Raw genomic sequence first — 23,197 nt, forward strand, 5'->3', positions numbered from 1 at the left:
TGAAACCCTACTCAAGCAGCAACCACAAGCCTTGTCAGTGAGAAGGCACAAGCCAACCTCAAAAAAACATGTGCTCAACCTTCTGGTGGTTTGGCACAGAGCCGTCAGGCTTAACTCAGAGGCAATGTGTAAAGTATGTATACATCAATTCACACAATAATAAAATAAAATTGAACACAAGAAGAATACTACACCAAGTTAGAAAAATAAAGCAGAATTTAATGAATATTTGAAGACAAAAATGACAAAAATCCAATAAGTAGAACCGGTGATTTGCATTTTTAAAGTTTTAAGTGAAAATAGCATGAAAAAGCACAAAGCGCCAACTGTGGTTATCTGGTCGTGGTAAACTGGAACAAACTTTCAAGTTAAGGCTGACCATGATAGCCGGCAACAGGGTCTCAGTTAGGCCTGCTGAATATAGTACCGTAAAATCCTGGTTGCAGAGTGTTGTGCTATGGCATTTCCGAGGCTGCAATGTTGCATGTCATCATTGAGGAGGCCAACGACGAGGGGCTTGTGATGCCTAGTCTTGCGTCGAAGCTTCATCGTGCACTGGCTGGTTTGGAAGATGTTGCGGGCTGCATTGTTGTCGAGGATGCCATCGCCGAGGTGCTTGAGATGCAAAGACCTGCGTAGAGGATGCGTATTGTACCATCGGCTCCAAGGAGGATGTGGGCTGTGATGCGAAGGCATGCATTGAGGATCTATCAAGCAGCTGTGGTTCCAAAGTGTCTGAAGGCTGCCATGCAAAGTCCTGCAACTGGGTAGCGCCATGCAGCGGTTACAATGCAGTGTTTTGTGAGATGTGTCTCACTGCAGTTTGGATGCAGAGTTTTGGGATGCTATGCTTCACACTACATCAGTTCTGCTGGTACCACACCTGCGCCTGGTAGAGCACCTTCAGGTCCATTTCCAAGGGTCCAGGACCGGGCAGGCACCACTTGGGTGGGCAGGATTCACAGCTGGCAGAGTTCTGTTGTTGGGTGCAAGGTTGTTGGACCCTTTTCAGTCCCTGAGTCTCTGTCAGGAGATGTCCAACTAGCCTTTGGAGCACCTCTAGTGGTCTTGGGTTCAAGATGCATGCCTAGCCCTTTGTAAGAGGGCTGCAGGGCAGCACAGCAGGGCAGCAGAGTAGCCGTCCTTCTTGCAGCAAAGCAGCAGAGCTGTCCATATTCTGAGCCTCCCACAGGTCCAGATGTGCACTGAAGTGCTGTGTCTGAAGGTATATTAATCATAACTAGTTCTCACTTTGAAGTGGGAAAAGGTTCTGGAAGTTTCTACCCCCCCCCCCCTTTAGTGAATGAGCCACTTTAGTGGTCTGATGATCTTTGATGACCCTCGATCACCACCATTGTGCACTGATTTTAGTGTGCTATGTTACTTTAGCCTTAATGTAGGATGGTCTTGCATTACAATAATCTTGCCAAAGAATAGAAGGTATGGGATGTCGAGGTGCAGAGTTGTTGGTGATGGTGCACACATGTGCTCCATAGGGGATACTGAGGGATTGTCCGTTGCTGACAATCTCCAGAGGCTACAGGACAGGGGTTATTCCGTTGTTCTGGTGCTTCTGGATTTGTCAGCAGCGTTTGACACTGTGTCACACGACATCATGACCTCCAGACTAGTTGCCATCGGTCTGGAAGGCAAGGCCCTGGCCTGGCTCAGGAGCTTTTTCAGCGAACGCACCCAGAGAGTCATCTTGGGGTCATACCAATCAGAGGAGGTGGTGATCTCAAAGGGGGTGCCACAGGGCTCTTGTCTGAGCCCTACGTTATTCAACATCTACGTGGCCCCCCTAGCTAACATCATGAGATCCCACGGGTTCATTCCAGTATCATACGCGGATGACACCCAACTCCTCTTCCCTTTTAAAACGATGACTCCTGAGGTGCGGGACTCCTTCGCCCGGGGGATGAAGGAGGTGGCACGTTGGATGGCAGCTAATTTTTTGCAGTGCAACGTCTCCAAAACGGAGGTTATGCTTTTCGGAGAGGCCAAACGATTGTGGACCCCGGACTGGTGGCCTCAAGATCTTGGCCCGGTCCCTGTGCCCAAAACCGTGGTAAAAGATCTGGGAGTTAAGCTGGACCATGAGCTTACCCTCACACAACAAACTAATCAAGTGGTGGGCTCATGCTTCCATGTCATCGGGCTTCTCAGGAGAGTATTCCCCCTGCTACCAGATACCACCAGGAGAACGCTGGTCCAGTCGCTAGTTTTAAGCAGGCTGGACTACTGCAATGGATTAATGCTGGCTGCCAACGAGGGCATTCTTTCTAGATTGCAGGTTGTGCAAAACACGGCTGCACGACTGGTTCTGAATGTCCCGCCTCGTACTCCCTCGAAACCATTGTTGGCCAAACTGCACTGGCTTCCAGTTAGGCAGAGGGTGATGTTTAAGATCTGTTGCGTCATCCACAAATGCCTGATCGGAATGGGTCCTGGTTACCTCACTGAGAAATTTATTCCTTATGTGCCGTCCAGATTCCTGAGATCAGGAGATCAGGAACTGTTATGTGTCCCCAGGGCCATGAAGGCAAGAAAGGGGGGAAGGGCCCTATCGGTAGCTGGTCCAAAGCTGTGGAACTCACTCCCGAAGGAAATTAGAGTATGTAGGGAACATTTCCCTTTTAGGAAAAAACTCAAAACATTCCTCTTCAATCTCTAATCTGATCTCTTGCTTATTTCATTAAAACGATGAAGAGTGTCTGTTCTTTGGTTGTGGCCTAAGGCGCGGAGATACTCCTTCGGGAGTCGATTCACAGCGCCATACAAACTTGTAAATAAATAAATAAAATAAAAGGGCATAGTGTTATTTGAGTTAGGTGAATTATGAATTTAGCCTATTGGCTTTGACTTGGTATAATAGCATTCTGCTTTCCAAGTAGTAGAGGCCTATGCTTGAGCAACTCCATATTCTAAACTGCAGCCATCTTCTGAGCCTCTGTAGGTGAGAGGATATATTTTAGATTACATGTGTTGTCCACCAGTAGTGAACCAGACAGGACCGGTTCTTATCGGGTGGAATGTGCTCTCTTCGTGCCGAGTCAGAGCAAAATGCTTGGCCAGCTGCTTGTTGTGCTCTTGGTACGAGGTGGTACAGGAATCCAGTGAGAACTGTGGGCGGAGTTAGCTAGAAACTTCGATGGAGAGCTGCATTCTATATTAGAGAAAGGGGGTCCGTGAGAGATTCAGAGAGAGTTTCTGAGAGGCAGAGAGATTCTGAGATGCTGAGAGCTGGAGAGATGCTGAGATGCTGGTCTGGTGTTTTGGCGGTCTGATGATACATGACGGTGCAGACGTACAGACGTGTGTGTGCAACAGAGAGTCCGGAACCAACCAGTGAGGGAAAGAGAGTCGGACCCTTCTTCAGATGCCAAGACGCCTAAGATTATGGTGAGGTGTTCGATGTATATCTAACTTTATCTAACTATGCTTTTATTTTCAGGCTCTATGTATATCTATGTGCTGATGATTGCTGCTAATGTTTACTGTGATGTTTAGTTATTTCTTTCTTTTGTCATCCTATTATCATGTAATAAAGAAACCCTAGAGCATATCATTTGTTAGTATTCCTTGTGAGGGAAGGTTGAGACCCTCTTTTACCAAGTACTTACAGAGGGATGGGTGAGTCCCCTCTAATGGGTAATTGTTGACACGGAAGGGAAAGTGCCTCCCATCAGGGATGTCTAAATTACATTGCTAGGAGGAGCATGCGCTGTGTACCCTCTTAGATTAGGAGGTGTTGTGAATTTTTGCGTACCCTCTTGGATTGGGAGGTGTTGTGACTTGTTGTTATTTGCGAGCTCCTTAGCAATGGTCTTATATGTTTTCAGTGTTTATTCCTTTCTTGGGTAAGTATTGTGAAATGTGGTGTCTTTCTGTAACCTGAGAAAGGATGTGGTAAGTAATGACCTGGTGACTGATAGAAGCACCAAAACATACAGAGAAGGTGGTCATTACACCCCCGCTTAGTTTTCAGCATCCCTTTTTCCCTGCCTTGACTAGTGACAAACCCTTTGTGAGTGTGTCACTTTCTAAAAGTGCAATTTTCAGAATAGTTGCTGAAAATCAAAATGTACCATTAAAGAGGGCTTTAAATTATAATCCTTTAGACACCAAACTCAACCTGTCTACCTACTCCCAATTGAAAATTTCAATTATTAAATGTTATAAGGAAACCCAATGCTAACCTATAGGAGTAGTAGACCTTGTAGTAATGAAAAGTCAATGTGAGAGTTTTTCACTACCAGAACATGTCAAGCTTAGAAGTACTAACCTTTTAAATACACTGTAGTCTGCCCTCTAGACTATTAAGGGCCTACACAAGGGGATGACTTAAATGTATACAAAATAAAGGATTGGCCTGGCAAAAGGTTTATTTTGCCAAGTCTAAATGGCAGTTTGAAACTGTACAAAATGGCTGCAATAGGTTTTACAGGACTACTTAAGTGGGTGGCACAATCTGTGCTGCAGGCATACCAGTAGATTTTCTTTTATAGGACCTGAGCACATGGGGAACCACTTTCATAGAGACTGACAAGTAAATAAAATATTCCAGTTGGGTAGAAACCACTTCCACCATGTTTAAGGGAGAGAGAACAAGCACTTTAGCACTGGTTATCAAAGTCCTAATATCAACAGAAACAAGATCAGCAAAAATAGGAAGGGTGAGGGAAAAAGGTTTTGGGGAATGCAACCCTAAGGCTAATTGATCGAAAACCCGCCTCCTGCCATGGCGTGGTAGGTTTTGTGGCCGAGCGCCTGCAAATCCCAAAGCCTGATGTCCAGGAGAGAAGCCTCAAGGGGTGGCAGGTTGTCTCGCTGTGTGGGCTCTCTTACTCATGAAGGATTTGTCCCCATGGCTCTGAGCTCTGGTGAAGGCCAAATACGGGCCTGACACTCCAGTGGTATCTATTTTCAGGGCTAGTTAATTTGTCAGTGACTTGTACACTCCTTAGTGGATTCTGACTATTGTGGCCACTGTCCTGCTGTCTATATAAACCAACATCTTTTCTGGGGTCTGATGACAAGCATTAGGTTAATCGCATAGCTCAAGATCTGCCTACCAAAAGTAACCCAATGAGCAATTGGATTTGATGGGCGGTTCAATGCCAGGGAGCTAGGAATCTAGCCAGCGCGTGGCTCGAGAAAAGGCCTCCTGAGCGATGGCCTCTTTGTGAACAATCTAGTTGTGGGCTGTCAGGGGACTGGGCTCTCTGGAAATTAGGTCAGCACAGACCATCTGGTCAGTATGTTGGCCCGGGCCAATTCGTCACCAGGTCAACCTAGGACATCTATTCGCTGACTGACCTGGGCCATCTGGCCACCGACTTGCTGAAAAGATGACCCTAAGGCTGACCCAGTATGGCCAACTCTGACTTGTGTCTCCCACTGCGTTCAGTAAGTCCCCACTTTGTGTGGACTTAACAGATAAAGAACAAAGGCTTTCTATGCATGACCATGGGGAGAGGGTGCTTGACTGTTGACATAACCCACCTTAGCTCCCCATGCCAAGACTCCTGAGCCCCTAGTAAGTACCTCCTGGTAGGTACCGCTCAGGGTACCCACAACCCATGCACTGGGGCGTCAGTCACTAGACAGGTCAGATTTGCTGCAGACCAGGGAGAACTTCTGTGCCCACCTGGTATATGGAGTAGAGAAAAAACCTCTATGAAGGCTCAGACACCCAGCAGGGCCAACTAGCTTGACCTGGGCAGGGTGGGACCCTGCAGACTGACCAATTCCAATAATATCCAGTGACAGGCTGGTGAATCCATGGCTTTTGCACAACAGGCCTGGTCCCCACAGACCAGGGCTCCCAAGCAGGGCCACCTAGCTTGAAAGGGGGCAGGGTGGTATTGGGTCAGGAAGTTGACTTGGGCTCCTGCAGAAATAAAAGTTCCTGTAATTCCCAGTGAGAGGTGGGCGAGGGTAACCATGGCTTTTGCCTGGGTGGTCCAGGCCCCAAACGCTGGGATGCCAGCCAGCAGGCTGAGCCTCCTAGCCTGTCTGGGGCCCCACCTGAAAGTGTTTTCCAGGTTTCAAGATGTCTATCAGTTAGCTTGTCGGCTTCAAAATCATGTGTTTGCTGAAACGTCACTATTGGCGTTTTATCCTAAAGGCCAATCCAGCCAATGGACCAGTACAGGTCTGCAGACTCAATGAAGCACAACACCAGCCAAGCCGGGCCATATTTAAAAGTTGCATAGCTCTAATACTCACACAGACTTCCCTGACACATTGATGTTATTTAAGGGAAGCACTGTTTTACAGAGGAGAGTTGCTGTGGCTACTGAAAGAAGGTTTTGAAAAACTGCCAAAATATGTACACCTGGAAATCAGTGCCAGTTGCAGCTTTCCAGCTTACTGCTGGAAAAGTCATGTGGCTTTCTTTTTTGTGTTGTAATCTGGTTTAGTGTACTTGGATGAGTTGCAAAAGAAGATGACTTCTACGGGCACATATTTAGCTCCAAAAATGTGTTTCTAACTGACTAACAGAAAGCAGCAATGTTGGCAATCCCTGTCTCTATAGCATCATTATTAATCCTGGCCCTTTTGACAAGTTTATCCCCAAAATGTATGCCTTTTACCTCCTATTTTTCTGACCCTGTTTTTGTTGGCTCTAGGATTCTGGGCACTTTACCACTGCTGATCCGTACTAAAGAAGGTTTTGAAACACTGACAAAATATGTATACCTGGAAATCAGTACCAGTTGCAGCTTTCCAGGCTTACTTCTGGAAAAGTCATGTGTCTTCCTTTTTTGTGTTGAAATCTGGTTTAGTGTACTTGGATGAGTTACAAAAGAAGAGGACTTCTATGGGCACATATTTAGCTAAAAAAAATGTTTCTAACTGACTAACAGAAAGCAGCAATGTTGGCAATTCCTGTCTCTTATTAGTTCTGGCCCTTTTGACAAGTTTATCCCCAAACTTTATGCCTTTTGCCTCCTATTTTTCTGACACTGTTTTTGTTGGCTATAGGATTCTGGGCATTTTACCACTGATGATCAGTACTAAAGTACATATGCTCTCAGTATAAATCATGATATGATTAGTTATCCATGATTGGCATATTTGATTTGCTGTTAAGTCCCTAGTAAAGTGCACAGTGGGCTGGGGCCTGCAAATCAAATGCTACTAGTGGGCTTGCAGTACTGGTTGTGCCACCCACATGAGTAGCCCTGTAAATGTGCCTCAGGACTACCACTGTAGTGTATGTGCATGCAGTTGTAAACAGCCATGTTGTCCTGGCAAGTGCACCTTTCCTTACATGTAAGGCACCCCTAAGGTTGTCCCAGTGTACCCCCATGGGCAGGGTGCAGTGTATGTGAAAGGTAAGACATGTATGGGCGTGTTTGACATGTCCTGATAGTGATATACTGTGTAATTTGTTTTTCACTATTGAAAGGCTATCTGTCCCATAGGCTTATCACTGGGGTTGAATTGTAACATTTGTACATGTGTAACTTGTGTAGGAGAGTAGGATCTGCTTTCTGTGGTTACCCCCACTTTCTGCTGGTGTTTCACTGTTTTTCAACTTTAGTCTGGCTGGGCCCTGCTATCCAGGACCCCAGCCTAGCTGCTTCCTCTCTAAATTGATTGCATGTACTTTAGGTACACTCCAGTTTGGTTACTGGGATACACTTGTGAGTCCCTAGTATATGGTACACTAGGTACTAAGGGCACAGGTACCCCAGAGGCCTACCAGGGGCAGAAGCATGTATTATGCCACCCATGGGAAGCCTTCCAAAATGACACCATAGGACTGCTACTGCAGCCTGAGTAAGGTGGTGCATGCACCCCTTAATAAGATATAGGTTACCTATATCTACCTTTAATCACTAACACATATAAACCTATCAGTCACTCCTATGGCAGGCCTCATCAATCCTGAAGGCAGAGTGCTTGGTTTTGTGTGAGAGGGTGCCCATGCCTGAGCTGGGCCCCTCTGCAGCTTTCGCAGCCTATTCTCTGAGGCTGTTCTGTGATGCCAGACCATATACTCTTAAGTGCATTATATCCTTGCGGTAAACGCTAACTTTGGAATGACTGCATGGAAACATGTCGTGTTTGGTGTCAAACACTGTGGAATCCTACCCCCGCCAGTCCTGGCGGCGCTGGTAGAATTCCACCCTTCTAGAGGGAGAGAAATGTACACACTGGTCTAACCGGTAATAGTTTAAAAGAGCCCTGGCATCACAAAATGGATGCTGCAGCCACAGACACGAGTCTGGTCTCCTGTTGCTGACCGAAACTCCGGCAGGGGAGGCCTGGACAATAGGTTTCCTGTCACAGGGAGGTGTAACCACCTCCCAGACAGGCTTTAGTGTATTGGGGCTGTGTGAGTGCACTCTGAGAGTGCTTTGAAGTCTGCACTGGGGCACGTTTGTTGCCCCTGTGCATAATCCAGTTCAATCTGGTTGCAGGGGCTACCAGCCCCTGCTCTGGCACGAAACTGGTCAAAGGAAATGGGTGTAGCCACCCCTCTTTCCAGACCCCCCCAGAGTATGTCTAACCCCTTTTCGTAGCATAAGTAAGGGACCCCTGGCAACAGGATTTTAGATTACACCTGGACAAAACTCTGAAACTGAATCCTGGAACTTCAACACTCTGCTAAAGACTAGAGAACGGAAGAATCTCCCTTGGGGTCAAGGAGTGACTCCCCTGCTCAAGCAGGCACCAACAAAGCATTTGCCGGTCTGCATTTCTGAAGCTCCCGCTGAACTCTGAAGTATTTGCAGCCCAGGAAGAGGATTTCCTAACTTCTTGAAGGCTAACCGAGTGTCCAGCAAAGCTGAGACCAGCAGCCCGCATGAGTTATGTGGAACCAGAACCCCTGGGCACCGTGCACATTTGCTAGTGCATTAATTTCCTGACCTTTCCTGAAGTTGTGCTTTGGGTTCCTTGTAGCCTAAGCCCCAAGCACCATCTGCACTGAAGATTGTGGGCCTACACTTCCGTGAGCCCACTTCTCGCATTCCGCTTGAGGCTCCTCTGCGATCCCTGGTCCATCGACTTGTGGGTTCCCACGAAGGCCATTCTGATTTTCCTTGGGCTTCCCTGATTGCTTCAGACGTGCCCTGTCTCCCTATCAAGTGGTGAGTCCCTCGGACCTTGCTGGTCCACACTGAAGCATTTCTTTGATTCCTGCATGGGTTGCTGTTGCCAAGGCTTGTTGGGTCCAATCATGGCACCAATACTGCAGCACTCGACATCCTTTGTGGGACAGCTGGAATCCAGCTCCTGGTTGTCGTCAACACTTCCTGGTCCTCGTGGCTGAAGAATCAAACTTCACCTTCTTGACCTGAAATCACCTGACATCTGAGGGCATTCGACTATCGTGCCCCTGGTCACTGGCTAGTGACCCAGACTCTGTCCCCTCTGCTTTCAGGTTCTTCTGATCTTTGATCCAGGCTTGGATCACACCGGACACTTTCCACTTCTTCGGCAGCAGCACTTTGCAGCAAATCGCTATTGAAAATGACGACGAAACCCGACACTAAAAGACACCTATGCACCCGGCTTTCCTGGGTGAGGTAACTCGAGTACTCTGGTGCTCCCGTGGGTGTTGGCTCTGAAACCCCTCAAGTCTAAAGTGGTTTGCTGAAATTCCTCCTCTAAGTGTCCTTTATCTTTAAATTTCCAACCGCGACTTTCACCATAGAAGTTAATGGTGATTCGCGGCTGTGTTTAGACACTGCACACGTCCGCTGTGCCACTACCTTGGGTGGTTCCTGGTGGCCCCTGTGGTTCTACAAGTTCTAGGCCTTTTATCTATGCTAGGCGTGATTCTTCTACCACTTTCTTAATACATGGTTTGGTACGCCCCTAGGGCTCAACGTATATTGTGCTAATTTACTGTGTTATTAATTTTACTGAATGTTCTTTTGCTTCTAGCCTCATAAAGGGACTAGAGGGATGTGTTTAGAAGAGATAAATATATTGTATATATATATATATATATACTTGGTGTGGTTCTCCTTTCATTTGGTCATTGACAAGATTATAGACTGATAAAACGAGCTACATTACATTCCTCAAGACTTAGCCTGAAGGCTGCGCTCTACAGCTACCACTAGGATAGGTTTCTATAAAGGTTGTCTTTAACCTACCATCAAAAAGGGGTCATTTGGACTGGTATAAGGTGGCCCCTAGAATAGTGGACAGCATATGCCAGGCCAAATTGTCACAACTTTTAATAGGGACAAGACAGAAAAATGGAGTTTCGGCTCTCTGAACTCAAAATGTATTAACACACTGCAGTAAAGCCATCACTCCAGTTTCTTGACCAGTGGAGTTTATTCTTAGTTGATGTCCTCAGCAGTTACAGCTGTGTGCCTCATGATGTCAAAGAAATACTGAAACCTCACACAGAACATTACATGCCATGACTTTCTAGGCTCCACCTGGACATTCTAGTCCAGGACTACATCACAACTGTACTTCATTAACACTATACATCTTTTCCCTTCTGAACAAACAAAAAGAAAATAAAAGAATACAAAAACAATGAATAATCCTGACAACTTTCAAAGTAGTATGACTGTGAACTGATGAATAAAGCTCAAATAATATAAGTGATAGAACCAAAAAATTTCCCATCAAGGTTCTCTATCTTAAATGTTCGGTAACCATGCAGGCATTTCCTACTCTCCACACTGTCCCATTTTTCAAAACTACCACATTATGCTTCAGTTCAACAACCTCCTGTGGGCTGGAGAATTTACTATCTCCTTTTGCCACTATCCCACTTTTCATTGTGACAACCCAATCACCCACCTCAATATGGGATTCCTTCACACTTTCCTCATATTATAGTACTCTTTCACACACTTCTGTTTTACCGTGACACCCACTTTTATAGCTTCGTGATTCACCCACCTTGGCAACCAACCAACCAACCCAGATTCTCCTTCCTTTCAGGTTCCCTTCCCTTCAGGGAAACAAAGAGGGAGACCATAAGTGACAGCGTGAGGAGTAGTCCCGTGGGCCCACATCAGTTTCCTCAGTTCTTTCTTCCAGGGCAACCCATTAGCCAGTGACAACTGTATATTGTCCTTGATCAAACAATTAATTCTTTCCACTATTCCATTTCCTTGTGGTCTAAACAAGGCCACCCTTTCATGGACAATGCCCCATTTCTCCATAAAACCTTTCATCACACATGACACGAATTGTACCCCGTTGTCAGAAACTAACGTTTTGGGCACACCTTCCTCCAAGAAGACCTGTTCTAGAAAGTCCATCAGACTCTCGGAATTGATATTACACATTGGTCTAATCACAAACTACTTAGTGTGATAATCAGCAAGCACCATACAAAAACCTACACTCACTGCCTAATTTATTTATGGGACCAAGAAAATCCATGGCTAATCTCTCCCACGGTCACGCAGGTATTTCAACACATTTCAGTGGAGGTTGCCTCAACGTTTTCACTGTATCACTGTTGCCACAAGCACAACAATGCCTCACCAGATCCTCCACCTTGTTATCCAAGTTTGGCCACCAGCATGTCTGTCTTATCCTTCTTTTGGTCATGCTTCTCCCAGGATGCCCCTGTTGAGCCAACTGAACAATCCGATCATGAAGTACCACAGGAGGAATAATACGATTCCTTCTTATCACTCTGTTGCACAAAGTGCTCAACTCTTCTCTAACACGCCAATATTCCACCATCTGATCATCGTGATGCATTTCCTGTGGCCACCCTAGTCTAATATTCTCCTTCACTTTTTCCAACACTAAATTGTCCTGCATGGCACTGTCCCACTCTTCTTTGTTTACTGCCATACCCTCTTGGATCTCACATGCGTCATTCACATCAACTTCTTCATCTTCTACTATTCTCTCAGTAGGCAAGCGGGATAGGCAATCCACCACCACATTTCTCAACTCCTTCAAGTACTCCATTTTAAAGTAGAATTCCAGAACAGATAATATCCATCTTAAAATTCTAGGTGTAACATCCCCTTCGAATCCCCTGACAACTTTAAGCAAGTGCACCAGCGGCTTATGGTCAGTCCTCACTTTAAAGGGCAAACCCCACATGAAAAGCTTGAAAAGCTTAATGCCCCAACAACATGCTAAAGCCTCCCTCTCAATCACAGAGTATGACCTCTCCGTACCTTGCAACCTCCTGGAAGCAAACCCTGCAAAGTTTTCTTGAAACTTCTCCACTTGGGTCAACACTGCCCCTAAACACACATTGCTAGCATCAGTTGTCAAATATGTTTTAGCAGTTACCTCAAAGTGACCAAGAGATGGGGCTTGCATCATTTTTTCCTTGACCAGTTAAAATGCCTTTTCACACGTGTTACTCCATTCAAACTCTGCCTTCTTCTTCATCAATACTCTTGAAAGTTGAACAATCTCAATCAAAATTTTTACGAACTTTGAGCAATATTCTGCTAGTCCCAGAAATGAATTAAATTGATGCTTACTTTTTGGACATGGTGTATCACTTATCCCCTGGACAATACTTTTTTTCGGTTGTATCGTTTCAATTGATATCTCATGTCCAAGATATGCGACACGTTTTTTTCCTGAATTGACATCTTTCTTGCTTGACAGTCAACCAATGCTCATCCAAGCATTTCATCACTCGTTCAAACAGCTCGGCATGATGCAACTCATCGATTCCGGCTATCATTACTTCAATTTGAAAATATCACACGTTTTCCAACCCGTCAAAGAACTGCTTCATCATCCACTGAAATACTGCTGAAGCAGATGCCAGCACAAACGGCATTTGTAAATAGCGGAATGCACCTAACGTGGTAACAAAGGACGTCAGGTGCCTGGAATCCTTATGTAACATGACCTGGTGACATGACGCCGACATATCAACCACACTGAACACTTTTCCCCCAGTGATTGCTGATAGCATTTCTTAAATATTGGGAAGTGGTTGTCTATAGACCCAATTATTCCTATTGAGGTCCCTTAAATCCATGCATAATCTGATCTTACCACCCTCCTTGGGAGCAACAACGATGGGGGCTAACCATTCAGATGATTCTATGGGCTCAATTATCCCTTCCCTCAACAACTTATTTAGCTCTTACTGCAAAGGTTCCTTCATTAGAAGTGGTATATTCCTTATTTTATGTTCTACTCAGACTGCCCTACTCTTAAGAATAATCATGTGGGAGAACCCTTTTAGTAATCCCAAATCATCCTTGAAAACACAGGGAAACCTTTTCACCACCCATTCATCAAATGTGTCTACTCGACTCACACAGTCACTAAGAGGGTTGAGGTGTGCCCTGCCTTGCCTTGGGGACTCATCGCAGGGCTGAATAGACCTAGTCTGCATTTAGAGTTTTCTTTTTATTTATATATATATATATATATATATATATATATATATAGAGTTTTATAGAGCGCAAACCAGACCCGTGAGGGTATCAGAGTGCCTTACAGGATTGACAGGTGGTATACAAAAGACTTAGGAGGGAGGATACATTTGGGAAAAAAACACAGATAGTAACATTTACAAGGAATGGGCGGTCTCAAGTCTCGGGTGGGGTGCCCAGAGGAGCCGGGTAGGAATCATTCAGGACAACCATGGAAGGCCGTAATAAGAGGTAGAACAAAGTCTCTGAGGTGATTGTAGTGCAACCGTCAGAAGAGGAATTTGCCCATTAGGAAGGTTTTGGCCTCCTTTTTATAGCATGCCGGAGACGGAATGGCGGGCGGGAGTGAATTCCATATTCTTGGAGCGGCCCCAGAGAAGGCCCAATTGTATATTTTTTTTCCGCAAGCGTGCTGGTTGGAGCACGAGGTCTCTGGCTCTTCCCGATACTAGGAGTTTCTGGGCGAAAAATGCAGGGGAATTAGAGTTTAAGGCCTTGTGAGTGATGCAGGCCTCAGTTGGATTCTGGCCTCAAGAGGAAGCCAGTTCAGAGCTATGGTTGGAGTGCAGTTTAACGCTGTGATAGACTTGATCTATTTCTGAATGTCCGGGTTGGTTTTGGGTGGGGAGATTAGAAGAAATTCCATTTTTTGCGTTGAGTTTAAGCTGTTTAGAAGTGAGCCAGTTAATAGTCAACTTTAAGGCCTCATTCAGGGAGAGAATATCCTCAGGCGAGGAGATTTCGGGTGTCGTTGGCATACATGTGGTAGGCGATGTTGGCAGTGCGTAGTACTTCTGTGAGCGGTTCGAGGTAAAGATTGAAGAGGGTAGGGGACAGGGTTGATCCTTGGGGACTCCAACCGTGATCGGAGTAGGAGCGGATAAGTTGCCGTTAATTAGAAATCTCTGTGAACAATTCTGGAGGAAGGATCTAAACTCTTCAAGAAGGGGGCCATCCAGTCCCATCCTGGTTTTGAGGTGTACAAGGAGTTTTTCGTGGTGAACCGTATCGAAAGCCGAGGCTAGGTCTAGGAGGATTAGGACACAGGTTTTGCCTTGGTTAAGGTCTTGGAGGGCATCATCCACGATGTGGAGGAGGGTGATTTCAGTGCTGTGTCCTGGCCTAAACCCTAATTAGAAGTCATCTAGTAAGTGGAAGTTGGTGATGTGATGACTCAACTGCTGTTGCACACATTTCTGCAGAACTTTAGCTAGGAGTGGGATATTAGATATAGGTCTATAGTTGTCGGGGGAAGCAGGATCCAGCGTAGGTTTTTTTAAGATAGGGACAACTTTAAGAGAGTCAGGTATCGATTCCTGTAGGAGGGATGCATTAATTATTGCAGTCCAAGTAGGAATGAGGCGGCATTTAAGCAGTTAGATGGGAGACGATCATTAAAGTGATTGTTCGGGTTTAAAGAGGGGAACATTTTTGAGACAGAATGTTCGTCGTAAGTCTTGAAGTTGGACCAGCGCACTTGGTTTTTGGGTGATGTCTGGGAGGCCAACACGGAGAGAGGAGGCAGAGCCGGAGGGGTTTGGGAGTGAGTGGATGATCTAAGGTCATTTCCTAGGGTAGAGATTTTGTCGCAGAAGAAGGAGGAACATTCCTTACATGATACTAGAGATTTAGGCGTTTCTTTTGAGGTTTTTGCCAGTTTGTTAGATTGGTGTTTGACCAATTTGAATAGCTGGTGAAATTGTTCTAGGCGTTCTCCAATTCTGTTCTGAAGAACTCTTTTTTAGAGTTGAGGATCTTCCTATTGTAGGCATTTCTTGATTGGCGGAGAAGTTTTATATGGGCTCCTGACAGGTGCTGTTTCCAATTTCATTCTGTCTGTCGGAGGGATCTCCTCTCATTGTTGATGGATCAGTTAAACCAGGGGTTCCTGTCTTTGATTTGGGTTCTTTTTAGTTTTAGGGGAGCAAGATCATCAAGAATGTTGGATGTAGTCGTGGAATAATGCTCAGTGAGGTTGTTGACCGTGGTGATATGAGGGAGGGGTGGAGGTCAGTCTCACAGCGAGCAGACAGTTTCCCGAGATTAAGGTTCTTGGTGTCTCTGACCCAGCGTTTGGGGAACACAGCTTGTGGTGCCAGGCAGAAGGAAGGTGATAGTGTGGTGGTCAGACCAATCGCATGGCTCTATAGAGATAAGCTTGATCGCTGATTCCTTAGCGATGATCCATTCTAGGATGGCACCTTTCGAGTGAGTTGGGAGTGTGCAGGTCTGAGTAAGGGCTTGGTCAGCCAGGAAGTCTCTAATAGAGTTGATCTAAGGGTCTTTGGGGTCGTTCCAATGCAGGTTGAAGTCGCCAAGGAAAATATCATTATAGTTAGGGGAAACCTTGGCTGTGATGATTTCCATGAGGTGGTCAGTGAAGGTGTCATTCATGCCAGGGGGTGGTAAAAGATGTGCAGTCTGCACAGTTGGGTGGTTTTACTGCACATGGAAAGTGCAAGGTATTCGCAGGAGAGTGATGCGAGAGACCTAGAGTGATGGGAGAGGTTTTGCTTGCACCTGAATAGGCTGCGTCTCCTTTTTCACAATGCTGTCACCACCCCCTGTGGTCATGCTGTACCAGGGATGACAGGACTGGTTCAGAGACCCTTGCAGCAAAGAGAACAATGACAAAATGGGGTATATGTATTACACCTGAAACCCCAGGGCTTTAGATCACTTCAAGGAACAAGAGGACCCTGCCAAGAAATAGAGTGGAAGGACTGTGTGAGGAGCGCTGCCTCTTCTGAGTGAGGGGTTGGTTGGCCTGCAGTTGCCGCTTCTGTCTGTAGTGGAGGAAAAGGGCTGACTCTTTTTGCCCAGCTGTAGTATCCTGCTTGTGAAGAATCTCCAGGGCCTTGTGTGGGCTTGCCTCCTGTTGGAAGTCTCAGGGATACAAAATACTTCAGAAAAGACCCTTGCTACATCTAAATCCAAAGAGCTGAAGACCTGTGTGAGGAGCCCTGCCCCAACTGTGTGAGGGGTGGGTTGGCCTGCAGTTAGGTCTCCTTCAGGGGGAAGAACTGGGTTGTACTTCACCTTTTCTAAAAGTGCCAGTGCGTGGTGAGCACTTTATTTGGCTGAAATCTAAGTTTGAGCTCTGTGTGCTGCAGAAAGCGTGTGGGGAGCACTTGTTTCCTGATATACTGGGAGGCTCCTGGGAGCACTGTGTAATGGGTGCCCCAACACGGGAAAATTGCTTCCTATGTTGCCCAGCGCGTGGTGAGCGCTTGGTGATGGCTCTGATTCAATGCCCATGAAGTGCCTAGTGAGCACTCCTATTTTCTTCTACAAAATGTTTTTTGTTGCGGCTAAGGGCATGGCCGCTGGTAAGAGCCAACGCAGAGGAAGCCCCCATAGTTGTGGGGCAACCAATGCAGCCACTCAGAGTCCCGGTTGCTAGGCAACCCCAAGAGAAGTGGAAGGTAACATGGCCACCTGTACCACCTGCCGCCCGCGCCAAAAGGAAACCAGGGTGCAGGGCTCTCCCTGTGTGATGGGAAGGAGCATCACCCATGTCGCAACAGCCACATCGGGCCGGCAAGTCAAAGTCTGGTTGACTGTTCACCTTGCGCCCCTTACCGCAGTCCGTTGGCGGATCAGCACGCCTCAGGTCTCCTCACTTGGGTCTTCTTTGGAAGGCTCCTTCTACAAGCACTGTAGCGCATGTGCACTGGTGCCCTGTGCCTTGCAGGCAGCTGCTGGGTCACACCCCTTTGGGGGGCCCTGGAGAAATTGTCTTAAGGGAGCAGGACGGGTGGCGATCCTCAACGGAGGTGCCGATCCTGCTCAGGCTGGGGTTAGGATTACTGAGCAACACCTGAAAGAAGCACAGAAGTGCTGTGTCTCCTGAAGGTATCATAGACGGCAATGGTTGCACCAGGATGTTGCTGGGTGTTCCACGAGGATGTCAAATGGTATACTTTTCTACATAGAAACCAGCAGAAAGGAATTCACTACTATTGCACAGTAGCCATGGTCCGACTTGAAAATTTACCATTTGGTCAATTCCTTAGACTACAACAAAACTGTAGGAACAGAACATAACATCTTTTTTTAAATACTATCTTGTACTCTGTGGCACATTGATTTCACAAGGGTATCCCAGATGTTTGGTTATATGGATTCGGACATGTGCATGAGATTGGCCTCAGGAGGAATTATTACAACCTCAGATGTATCATCTTACTAAAGAGAATAAATGTAAATGCCTGGCATATATTGCAAAATCTCAAATCTGACTAACCATTGTTTGGTTAAAAAGAAATTGCTAATTGAGAGACCACGCAGTAAGAGTGTGCAAGAATTCAGAAATGTCTGCTATTTGTAATGGATACTGGAACCATAAAAACCTGCTACTCCCTCCGTGTTGAAGACAGATGTAAATGTGCATATGGTGCACAACACCTCGTTGTCTGTCTTCATTTATGGTCTTTTATTACCTCAATTGGTAAGGAACACACACATGGAAATGGTGAGGAATCATTTCCCTTTTTCGGGCCTTGAATATCACATTGTAGCAAATTATGTGTTTTCTTGCACATGGAGTAATAATTGTCGATGGCAGTGCTCAGAGGAACTCAGTTGCATTAAATTGCAATTTGTGGGGAATTATGTTTTTTTACTTTGATTAGCAGTACTCAATAACAGTGTATTGAAGGCAATGGTATTTTCAAACTGATGATTAACACCATATCATCAGTAATCATGCATTATACTGGAGCCTTATAGCCCGCTGTAGTGAGCTCTACCGGCCATTAAAGGCCTAAGCCGAAAGTGAAGGCGTTTAACAAGAGAGCAGACCTTTAATGGCCAGTAGAGCCTGATACAGAGCGCTCTAAGGCTATTAGAATATTCTGCCTGTAGAGGGCAGAATGTTCTAATTAGTAAAAACAAAGGCCTCACGGAGCCCGAGGGGGCTAAAATTACCTTGGGCTCCGTGAGGCCGTTGTTAAACATTGGAATGTTGATGCTCCGGACTTCTACAAGCCAGTAGAAGCCTGGAGCACACCACTGTTTTCAATGGAGTGCTCAACATTCTACTGTTCTAATAAGAGTTAGTGCCTGACACATTACAACTGGGCAATATTTGTGTTGTTATGACATGAGAGTAGCATTCTAATTTTGTATGACATGTCAGTTGCATCCTCCCCAGCATTTGCACCTGGGCAGCTAACCTTTCAGTATATGCTCTAATTGATGAGACCTCTACCTCCTGGCCATTTTTCAACTAGAAACCCTCATTGAATGAGATTGGATGATTTATATGCTTGAGATGTGGACATTTGTCCTCCTGCTTCTGACTCCAGAGCAATTGTACACCAGATCGGTAAATGTCTTTCCACCCATACATAACTAATATGTGGCATCTTGTTTGATGATTCCTTGTTTTGACAACTCTTACTTTGTGGAGCACAAAAGTGGAGATTGCACAACAAATGGAATGGAAGCAGATCTACCCATCGTATTATCTTGAATCTTGGTAAGTCACCTACCGCTGACTTTTTTCAGTTTATTGGCTTTCAAACCTTTCGATGTACATTACAGCAAAAAGACACATATTAGAAGGTTATCCCTGACTTTATTATCCATTGACACTGGGTGACACTTTTCTAAAGCCCACCACTTGTCACTTTTTCAATGCATCTCTTTGTAAATGGTTAGCCTAACATTGAGTTTGGTTTATTCTATATTAAGTGAGTTAATACAATGGATAGGCAAAATATGTTTTTTAACTAGGTAGGAACATTTTACCTGATTCAAAAAGTATCCTTTGTTGCAGGGTGCAGCATGAAAGGCCCCCTGTTGTTTTTGTCCTGATAAGACCCATAGATTAATTGTCACTAGGGTTGAGACATCAACTATTTTAACAAACTTCAGTCAATCTACAGAAAACTCCAGAAAAACAGAGCCTTGTTAAAGAACTATTGTTCACTCTTTTTGATTCCACACAAGATTGAACTTGGGCGCTACTTGACAAACATCATTCACCCTATCATTCACTACGTGTACACAGCACCATCAGCACTAGACTCTACAGAATAAATTGTGAAGCAATAAGATTATATGGTTGATTATATAAATACAAACCAATGCTCTTGTTTTATGATTGTCTCCTGACTATTCCTTCTTCATTTACAATATACCTTCAATGCTTAAAATAATCATAGTGAAATGAGAAGTTGTGATTTCATTACTTCATCGGGTATATTAGATATATCGTACCACATACAAGAAGAATTTAAGTTTTTTATGTGAATGAATCCCTGAGAAACAGTGTTCTCATTGTCTAGTATTTAAAAGGATGTCGCACAATTAAAGTAATCCCTAGAATATTGAAAGTATTTTCACAACAGAAATGATTTCTGGTGCCACCATGTAAAGGTCTGAGGGCATGATTCACAAAGATTTTCCTATGAGTAGATATAGTCTTACTTCTGTCTTAGAGATGAGTTACACCTCAATACTCAGGTCTGATTCATGAAGCATTCTTTGTGAGTAGTTTTGGGGAGTAAGATCTATTAATTCACATATTACCAAATTCTCTTTGAAGATACAAAGCATTCAGTACTAGGAGCCTTAAGGTTCCCATCACTGTCATTACATGATTTTCAGACTATGGCACTGTTGTCTTTTCGATGTATTGGACCCAACTATGTGCAAACACTACTTTTTCCATAAGAAACCATCAGAATCATCCAACAAACTGTCTGAAACTTTACTTTGAACTCATGGCAGAATGCTGTGCTGCTTCGAGTTCAGCAGCTAAAGAGTATACCATAAAAAGAACTTACATATTATACCCACCTATGCTCGAAGGGCCGGAAAAAGGTTCCTCGCAAAAAGGAATGTCCTCATCGGTGACGACAACACAGTCACAGGGTGCAGAGTCGTTGCAAGTTGGAAAGAAGAAGCACACTGAGATGTTCCAGGCATATCCATTGTTGCACACACATGCCTTGTAGGTATCCGTAACATTACACTCTAAACAAATGAAATACTGTACTGTTAAGTTAGTAAAATATTCCATAGAAAAAAATTGTCAAAATAGGCAGAGTATACCTCTATTATTCAGAATGTATGTTCTACTGAAAACCATCTCTGATGGCATATGTCTAACATTTTGTAAAAAAGGTTTTTACATTTCATATGACTAATGTAACAAACTAAAACTAGGACATTGGTGAAATGATGTGGGTCCTTAAACCTGATTAAAAATTTACATCAAAAGCTGTGAGTTAGGTCCTATTTGACTATGTTTTAGGCCTTCTATCTATAATTCATAAAGGTGACAATGAACAAAAGCTGGTATTTGGCAGAAATGTTATATGGACTTCCTACCTTAAAAAAATAAAAATAATAAATATGTTAAAAAATTAAAAATACACTGTACTACACCATATTTTACAAATATAGTATACTACAGTGCATTTTCAATTTTTCACATATTTAATTCTTTATGAAAAAATCTATGGAGTCCCGCGGTAAGACCTATAAATGACCTGGCTAACCAACAAAAAAAAGGTCCAGTTCTCCGTAAAGGGCTTGAAAAATATGTGTAAAAATCTAAATCGTTTCCCTACCTATTACTACTAAAGTAATAGTTATAACCTAAATGTATAAATTACGTACCACCTTCAATTTAATTTGTCACACACCTCCGTATAAAGACTTGTCACCTCACTGACCATATTATATTACTATATTAACTATAACACACCACTTTGCCATGCAGTGTGTTCACTGAAATAGTGTCATTTCAGATGTCATAAGTATTGTTATCAATGCTATAATTTCAAATGCCATAAATAATGTATATGCAAACGTTTAGTGAAAGCATGGAGAAGGGCTGATTTATAGTTAATTTAGTGTGGAGTGTGAGCTGACAAGACTGTGTATGGAGGATGCAATTTATATTAAATTGAAGGAGGTGTGTAAAATATACATTTAAGTTACAAATATAACTTTAGAATTTCTAATGTTTGTATAGTTTATGTTGGGGTTGTATAGAGAGAATAAATAACATTTCCAAACTATAACTTACCCATAACCTTTGAATTTTCCATTAAATATATATACATATGGATATGTAGATATATTCACCTGTCTATTTGTTCTCTCATTGTCAGTATAGATTTATGAATATAGATAGAGACAGATAGCTAGGCCAATTTCAGTCTCGCATAAGCAAGCCAACAACTAGATTAAACTATATATATATGTGTGTGTGTGTGTGTGTACATATATATATATATATATTTCCTTTTTCACCTCCATGCACACCGCCCACCAATACTCAGTGCGTCTCGAGGGCGAGCAGAAGAACAGCACCACCAAATCCTTCGTGATGAGGTAACGTGTTTTATTTTTTTCAAAGTTCACACAGCCTCCATTCCTAAAGGGGCCATAACAAGCGAAGTGCAAGGTTGCATACAAACAGAAAAGTGACCTACGCATTTCCGCTTGCGCATTCTACTGGGTCTTAGAGTATTGTGCAGAGTATGAATTTAAAGGGAAAACCCTGCCTTTCACCACAACCGATTAAAAACAGATATCACTTTTAAAGGTGACACAACCACTGATTAGGTTAATGAATTCATCATGTTACCATACTAAGCTGATTTCATGAAAGGCATATCCAGCAGCATTGTAGACAATAAATGAAATTCATTTTGACCTTGTAAGGTACACACAGTCAGGGACCTATTGGTAATTAAACTAATTTAGAGTAAAGTCTTTTCTATGCTTTTGTCTGTCAAATGGAGTATGCTATGGTTGGGACAAATTATATGTAGACAGATATATATATATAGATATCTATATATCTATATATATATATATATATAAGTTTAAGTTTAAGTTTAAAATATTTATCAAGCGCAACGTACACCTGGGCGGTTTCTTGGCGCTAAAGTAGCAGGCAGCCAGCTGGGCAAGAACAGTCGCTAAGACGTCGACTGAAAAAGCAGGCAGAGCTTACGAAAGGTCTTCAGGGCTTTACGGAAACTGGAATACTGGGTGAGGGACCTAAGATGGAAGGGGAGCGAGTTCCAGAACATGGGGGCAAGAGTGGAACATTTTGAGCCACCCTGTTTTTTTTTCCGGTAGCGAGGTACTGCTAAAAGAAGTTGTGCCGAGGAGCGGAGGTCTCTGCCAGGGACATAAGCCTTGATGGCAGAAGATATGAAAAGGGGGGCCAGGCCAGTCCTGGCCTGAAACGCCATGCAGCCTAATTTGAACAAGGCGCGTTCCCGCACAGGGAGCCAGTGGAGGATTTTCAAAAGGGGGGAGGTATGGTGGAATTTAGGAAGACCGAAGGCAAGGCGGGCAGCCTGGTTCTGCACTATTTGCAGTTTACGCAGGCTGTACTGAGGGATGCCATTGAACAAGATGTTCCCGTAGTCCAGGCGGGACAGGACCAGTGCGGACATGATTAGTTTAAGTGCAGAGAAAGAAAAGAAACGAGAGATAGAGCGGATAGTCCGGAGAGTGAGAAAGCAGGAAGAAACCACCGAACCAATCTGGGAGTGCATAGTGAGTTTATCATTTAGCTTGATGCCAAGAGTCTTAACAGAGGGAACAGGGGTAGGAGGAGAACCAAAGAAGGGGGGCCAAAAAAGAGAATTCCAGGGACTGGAGCAACCACCCGTCACCACAAGTTCCGTTTTATCGGGATTGAGTTTCAGGTGGTTGAAATTCATCCAGTCCCTGATGAAAGATAGGATAGATTGGAAATTAGAGATAGAGTCAGGGGTAGAAGACAGATTGAAGATGAGCTGGAGGTCATCGGCATAGTTATATACCGTGACCTCCAGCTGCTGTAGGGCAAA

The 23,197-nt window shown here is 44.3% G+C and overlaps 1 protein-coding gene across 1 annotated transcript in view; it reads right to left on the minus strand.

The window, feature by feature from the left end:
• The window catches only part of LOC144762237 (adhesion G-protein coupled receptor F3-like), a 405,409-nt gene extending 384,943 nt beyond the window's left edge, over positions 1 to 20,466 (minus strand). Inside the window, exons 1-3 of the mRNA XM_078647381.1 lie at positions 20,457 to 20,466; positions 20,175 to 20,351; positions 11,485 to 12,038 (exon numbers count right to left, since the gene is read on the minus strand). Coding sequence (XP_078503507.1) covers positions 11,485 to 12,038; positions 20,175 to 20,351; positions 20,457 to 20,466 — 741 coding nt within the window. The remainder of the gene's footprint in view (positions 1 to 11,484; positions 12,039 to 20,174; positions 20,352 to 20,456) is intronic.
• Between the last annotated feature and the right edge of the window lie 2,731 nt (positions 20,467 to 23,197).

Source organism: Lissotriton helveticus, chromosome 6 (genome assembly GCF_964261635.1).
Source record: "Lissotriton helveticus chromosome 6, aLisHel1.1, whole genome shotgun sequence".
NCBI lineage: Eukaryota > Metazoa > Chordata > Amphibia > Caudata > Salamandridae > Lissotriton > Lissotriton helveticus.